This window comes from Motacilla alba, chromosome 5 (genome assembly GCF_015832195.1).
Source record: "Motacilla alba alba isolate MOTALB_02 chromosome 5, Motacilla_alba_V1.0_pri, whole genome shotgun sequence".
NCBI lineage: Eukaryota > Metazoa > Chordata > Aves > Passeriformes > Motacillidae > Motacilla > Motacilla alba.
In genome coordinates, this window is record NC_052020.1 from 32,219,920 (window position 1) to 32,227,469 (window position 7,550).

At 33.6% G+C, this 7,550-nt stretch overlaps 1 protein-coding gene across 5 annotated transcripts in view; it reads right to left on the bottom strand.

Annotated features, from left to right (window-relative positions):
• The window catches only part of CDIN1 (CDAN1 interacting nuclease 1), a 124,015-nt gene that overhangs the window by 66,846 nt on the left and 49,619 nt on the right, over nucleotides 1–7,550 (bottom strand). For all 5 annotated transcript variants that reach the window (XM_038136828.1, XM_038136826.1, XM_038136829.1 and 2 more), the window contains 3 exons: nucleotides 7,413–7,492; nucleotides 7,008–7,057; nucleotides 4,117–4,184 (listed from right to left, as the gene is read on the bottom strand). In XM_038136828.1, the coding sequence (XP_037992756.1) occupies nucleotides 4,117–4,184; nucleotides 7,008–7,057; nucleotides 7,413–7,492 (198 nt within the window). The remainder of the gene's footprint in view (nucleotides 1–4,116; nucleotides 4,185–7,007; nucleotides 7,058–7,412; nucleotides 7,493–7,550) is intronic.

The following is a 7,550-nucleotide window of genomic DNA, read 5'->3' on the forward strand; positions in this document are numbered from 1 at the left end:
ATACTGGGCTGTTGACATTGTCATGCATCCCATTCGCCTTTCTACATCACCTTTGATTAAAATTAATGGTCCATTCCCACTGTTGGGTAGCTTATTTCCAATCCATTTATCAGGTTAGGACAGTAGTTTCATGGCCAATGTTCAGAACTCAGTTTTTGAATACTTTGTGCAAATCCTGAAAGGTCAGTAGTTTGAGTCCAAGTAACATTTTAATGACAAGAAAAACATACTAACTTAGAAATCAAAATACTGTAATATTGCCAAAATCAAACCCTCCCACTCTTTTACATTGAAGAATATAACTCTGAAGTATTTTATACAGTGAACTAATTCTGAAATTGGGACAGAAGTAAATTTGGAAAGCTGAACATTCATGTCAGTGTAAACTGCAACAGGTGTTGATTCTTTTTGAGTGGTACTATATTTTTTTTTAATTTTGAGAGCATTTATTCACTATAAACAGACAACACTAAATAGAAGTCTTTGCGATGTGACACTTCATTATCACAGAATAGGAGATTACCACTCTTATGACATGATAAGATAATGAAAAACATTTCTAGGATTTGGAGACAGACTTGGTTTTTGATTAATTTTTGAAACTTAGATTGTCATGTATATATATAAATGATGTTAAGATCAAGAAGTTTCTAATTTAACAGAACCTCTGAACAGAAAGTTTTATGCCATAACATAAAAATGAATTAATGTTCTATGTAATCTTTTAATACTTATTAAAAAAAAATTTATCCAAATCTAGTTAACTGCAACCTGCTCTTAATTGTTTAAAATAATCTAACATAGACAATAGGATGTCCCAGCTGAATTTAAGAGCAATAGCAATGGAAAGATCAGTTGTTTCTTTCACGTCTAACAAATGCTAGTACCACAAAATAAGGGAAATGCACCTTAAAAAAACTTACTGAAAATCAAAACAGATGTAAACACACGTTTCATAGGTCAACATGGCAGGTCTCTGAACTGGAATCTGCATCCGCATTATTTGTAATGTTCTTCAGCAGATTATTTTTTCAAGGGTGCCCAATTACTTTTAAAATCTTCTCATACTAATTCATGGTTTGGAAAAGAACACGCTTCTTGTTTTATATCTGGTTCTAAACGTCTTCATGTGGTTTCTCCTAGCATTCCTTACTATGATTAACATTGGAAAACATATTAAAAGCTGTATTTATTATTGATGTATCTATCATGTGCAGAAACAGAACTTTGCATTACTATTTCTCCAAGTGTTTTGAAGCTTTATAACTCTGGGGAAGAAATAATTCCTGAAACTCCTCACAATCACCATAACATTTTTGTTTTAAACCATAAAACCATCAAAAAGAAGCACTAGCTTTTCAGACCAGGTATGTTTCACACTGGTCCAGAAACTACAGAGGCAGCATTCTGCACCTCAAAAGATCTTTAAACTCCAGCATGGATTAAAAAATAATTCAGTAACTGCTTGAAAGCCAGCCTACAGCAGTTTTGACAGTTACATTTATAAATCCTCAGGTCTGAAAATTATGTGGAAACAGTCCTAATAAGTAGTTTGTCAACAGATACCCCATTAATTTAGATTTTCAACAAAACTGCAGCTTCATCTTTACCATAATGTCACACTCAATCAGAACCACTTAACACATCATTGTTCTTATACTAGCCCTCCTCTGCTGATGCATGAATGAGCTACAACTGCAAATTTAAGATTACAGCAGAAAACACTGACCAGATTTCATGATTTATATCCACTGGTGGGAACCAAAGGAGGATAAAGCTCAATACCTCCCCATATATCTAAAAGCTTTCCTAACATATTCATGGTAAAGATACAAAAATAAAAATCCTATACAGAACTTAGAAGCCCCTGGCATTTCAGTATGAAGCTGTGAGCCTGTTTTGATAAAATGCTTCTATTGATCACTTTAATCTCAGGCCAAGTGATAAAGACTGGAGAGCTGTGTTTTTGCTGAAGAGAAGACATGGTATATGAAGAGTGGATTAATAAAATGTAACCCCCATTAGTGTGTATAGGTTTCCAGTCAATTCCATGGTGCCCCTGAAGGTGTTACTTCTGATCTGTAGGCTTTGAAAGCCAACTGCTCTAGAAACAGACTAATTCTGTCCAGAACCTAAAAAGCTGCTTCATGCTCTAAGACTATACTGAGGCACTTCATATCCCCTGTGTCCTTTGACTGTACTTTCCTCTCCTCTCTGTTGTTCAGGGGAACACATCTGATACAAAGCCCCTGACTATTCTTGAAGCAGTACAGTGAAACAGTACACTAATATGGGAACTGCAAAATTTCTGTTTCTTTCAAACATGTTAAAAAGTAATGGAAATACAAGCCATAAACCATGTAAATCATAAGCCTTATTTAATACAAGAATAAAGTACTACACAACAAAGCCTGAATTTTTAGATCTATGGGAAACACTGGCATATCTTCTGTTTTTATGGTGTTTTCTTCAAGCAGTTTTAAAACTAGTTTGTTGGAAAGGAAAGGTTGTATTGCAAGGGACTTGGTAGGGTTCATCTTGCAGATATTTGGGAAAGATTTTTTTAAGAATATCCCAAACACATCTAAAACCTGAAATACGTACCTGATCACAGACATAATAAATACAAATCTTAACATATCTTAAATCATGACTAAACAATACTTCACTATATATATAATGTGAACAACAAATTAAGCTCACTCATTTCTATCTTCATATTCTAACAAGCTAACACATTCTAGATATTTTAATTCGATAGCACAAATTTCTTGGAGCTAATTTCTAAAGAAAAAATTGATGCTTATCCAGAGTCATGAAACAGTAAAATTTAAATGTGATTTTTATACTGCTTAAGCTTGCACAAGCCAAATAAAATGACAATTCATTGGGTTGACGACCCCTTAGTGAGCCATCCAGTCCATTCCCTTGTATTGTGATGGAATTGATTTCATTACCAGCTTTGATAGATGAGTGTCAAATCCAGCCTTGAATTTTTCATTGAAGGTGATTCCACAACCATTCCTGGCAGTTTGTTTTACACTTATTGTTCCTAGAACTGTTTGGTATTTTATCTTGTTTTTTTTAACCATCATCTCTGCAATTACAGTTTAAGCCTATTACCTGTATCTACGGTCTTACAGTCAAATAAGAAAATCTGCCTCTTCTTATTTTCATAGTGTCATTTGCAAGCTTGTATGTGATAGTTAATCCTGTCCTTTTTTCACTTTTCTCTAAAATAAAAGAGTACACTAATTCTGTTCCTTAATCATATGGACAAATATTTTAAAAAGCTTTAAAATGCCTTCTAACTTGTTAAATTTGGTTAAGGTTTCCAAAATCTTAACCTGATACAGCTTCAGCAGAGATCATAGCTCCAGGTAAACCCAGCAAAATTCACACAAATTGAGTACAATGCTCAACCATTAACAGAAGAGAGCATTTCACTTCACTGTCACCTCATCACAGAAGGAATCCAAGATTTAAGAAGTCATTGTTTGCGATCACATTTACAGAATGGATTCTTTGAACATAAATCTTTGTTTCAATGGCATTCATGTAAAAGAAACATACTGCAGGCTAAAAGAAAAAAATGAAATTAACTTCCTAACTAATTAATTCTTAAAATAACTTTAAAAATTGGGAGTGTAAATAGAATAATTGCATTAATTGGGAAGCAGGGGGCAAAAATTCATCAGAAACTGCACAGCAAGGTAAATGAGTGAATCTTCTAGCAGTTCTTTAATACATAAAGCATTCTGAAGCTAATATTTCATATGCTTCTTCCTAAATCTCATAAGGCCTGGATTATGGCTAATATCTCATGACACCAAAAGTAATACTGCAGCAGATATTAAAGCTTTTTTTTGACTACTTATTCTATAAAATATTAATTGCAAGCCTGTGCATGTGCTGTATATATAGGGTATTAGGTAACTGAGTTCCTGCTCAGTTCTAAATCAATAAAAGATAACATATATAGCATCAATCATATTTTACTCTTCCTTTACTACCTAATATAAGGAGCATTTAGGCTGAATTTTGTCCTAGGTAAACAGTTACCCAACATTTCTGAAGTTAAAAATTCACTGGATAGCCTCTACTACAGATTCTTACCAATGAAAGAGAGATTTCTTTCCAAAAGCATTTCTCGCAGCAAGACTTCGTGCTCATGCCCAATAGCGCTGACAGCTTAAGGTTAAGAAATGGAAGATTACTTTGGAAAAGAAGCATCTTCATAGAAACATCGTAGGTAGAATTTATTTGCCTTCATCTGCATTTCAGAAGTGACCAATGATTTGAACTCTAAATTTTGAAAATCCTTATAGTGAATTTTAGAAGCATACACAATTTGCAAAAATCAGATTATTGTACCAACAGCATACACTTTATAGAATTAAGACCCATTTGACCATTCAGTCAAATTATTCAGTATATTTAAGGGCAGTATTTCCATTTTTTCTTTACTGTTTATTCTTCTAAATATAAAAGAAACTGTGATCTGAAAACCTGCAGTAAAATACCTTTAAAGTTGCACTGTACTGAGAAGTAACCAATTCTCCAATCCAGCAAAGGATGAAACTAACTGGTTTTCTTTCTTTATATTTTGAAATTGATAGGTACTACATTCATCTGAAACATCTTACTGTAAAAAAACCATCCTTTTAATTGATTTTTCAGAAGCATGAACTAATGTCAGGAAAAGATGAAATCATATTTTATAGTGAAGTCTTTTTCACTTCACTGACAGCCTGTTGATCCAATGTGCTATTCCTTGGAATATGTAAAAAAAATCACCACATTAAATATTTTTAATATATCCTCTTGGAGGTCAAAGTTCTATTCTGGAAGCTTTTAAGAAGAATCCTATGGAACAATATGATAAAAGATCTTACATTAAAAACAGTTAAGCTCCAAATTCTGTTTAAAGTCACTTCTTAAAACTTAAACTACAGATCATCCTACTATTACAGTTAAGTAATTAACTTACATGAATCCTTCATACTGAACAGCAAAAAAATAATTCCATGGAATCACTTCACATGCATATACAACTTATACCAGTTGAAACTATGTATTATGTTAAATTCTACTAGCAGTTTCAGAACAAAAGGGACAAATGAAGAATGGTAAAAAGGTAAGAAAAATACTGCAAACAGAATTTACAATGCACCATAAGCAAAAACACTTAGTCTACAATAATACCTGTTATTGATGTATGGCAATGACCATGGGGCAAAACTTGTAAATAACATCACAAGCCATTTTCTAGTCATGCAATCTAGCAGCCTAGTTTCCCGTAAGCGTCTGAACTATTACTGAAAAATAGCCTCTTGGCATTTACAAAGAGGTTGACTTCATACTTTGGTCCATGCATATACAATTAGATAGTTATATTTAAAATCAATATGCAATCCTTCAGAAGACATTATGCTTTTAAAACCTTAACTTTAAATTGATTTTTAACTATTTTATGCACCTCAAAATTAACATCTAATTCAGCAACATACTTACAGTAATGCACTCACACAGCTTAGTATTAAACTTTTCTGTACCAAAATGGAATTGAAAAACTCTTCATTACTCTCATTGATGTCACTGCATATTCAACAACCTATTTGAGCCAGAATACGAAGAGGATATAAAAATCTTTCCTAGACTGCAGGCAAATAAGTCTTAAAAATGGTTCATAATTCTACATACGTGTCTTTGTTATTTTTAAACTTGGCACTTTCATAAGACTACAGCCAGATTGCTCATCCGCAAAATATTAATCTTAAAATTCTGGATATGAAAACCAATGATCAACAACCCTTTAAAATTAGTGGCTTATTAGATTAATCCACTTTCAGAGCACTGTTTAATTGTGAAGATAATCTCAATGAATATTTAAAATTACAATTAAACACACAAAATACAAAGACAATTAGAACTCTATCCTGCTGCTGTTAAAATTAATGGGGGTAGGGCTGAGGCTGTAGTAGACACAAGTGTTTCTAGCAGAAAGAAAGTATTTTTAAGGAGTGACAATCACGTGTATCACAACTACACGAAATACTGTTTTTCATTAATAACTAAACATCACTGCAGCTTTCCTATCTTGCACCTGTACAGGGAAACCAAGATTTTCCCCTAGACTGCATGCAGAGATTTATGCAAGGATTCTCTAGACTTGGGAAGGAAGCCTTACTAGCCTGCTCAGTGATAGCAGGCCATGATTTTGCAAGTTTTCCTTTGATCACAGATTGAAACAGAAGAGCTGCTCCTGCAGGATATTATTAAAATAGATTTGGGTTCTTAGTGATCATTCCTACCAAATTATAATCTTAGTCTGGAACACTCAGTGCCACATGGAGTTCCCTCAGTGCACACACCATATGGCTCTCTAATTAACTATTTCAACACTACCAAAAAAAAAAAAAATCCCTGAAAATTCAGGATATATAAGGTTTTTTACTACAGCTAAATCTCCTTTAAGAAGAAGAGAAAAGAAAAGAACTGCACTGGAGCATCAGATAGGAGTTTAAAAATACTAATCAGTCAATCACACCTGAACTGCACTTGAAAAAATGTCAGTTAAAACTCATATTCATAACAAAGCAAAGCCATAATGTTGAACACTATATATGAAACTTACTGATTTCATCACAGAATAACTGAGATTGGAAGGTATCTCCAGAGATCATCTAGTCAAACTCCACCACTCAAAGCATGGTCACTTCGTCTTAAGCAAAAACCAGATATGCATTTCAACTAATCAAAACCAAAGAGGTTCAGTCAGGCATACATATAATGTGTAACCAGCAAACTGACATCTTCCCATGGTCCATCTGATTTTTGTTAAGAGAAAGCTCTGCAGTGACCCTCTAGCTGACTGAATGTAAAAGAGAGGAGTATGAAATGTGCTTTGTGAAGCAGAACTTTATGTCAGGTTAAAGCTAGACACATCTCTTCCACACAGTCTAAGCTCATCAATTGTGCACCTAAAATTTTATGGGAAAGGATACTGTTTGATGCAGTCCACCAGTGGTCCATAACAACAGTCATTCACAGTACACTGCAGACAAATAAGAGAAGTAGTATACTGATGGGCAACTACAAAACCATTATAGTTAAAGAGTATCTTAAAAACAGTAATTACTTTTCCTCAAAAAGGCTATCAGATGCTGTTCAGATTTAATCACAGAAAACAAAAACTGCATGCTTTTATTCACTATAAAAGCAAGCTATTAAAAAGTGAAATGCTCCCCTCACAAATATTGCACTGCCATTTATAGTGCACTCTGACCTCACTGATAGTTTATGATGACAGTAATTAAATGAGGTTTAAAATCTTTTACTCTGCTAGGCAGATAACAGAATTGCCACAGGAAAAAAAAGTCCAAACCAAACAAAACAAGTGTGATTAATACCTGATAGACTTGATTTGCTAGCACTCCATCTGGAATCTGAGAAGGGTCCCGTAGCATGCTATTTATAAGTGTTTTGGAGGCTAGAGAAATAAAAACAAAAAACATACAAAAAACCTGTTAGCTCAGTTACCATTTTTA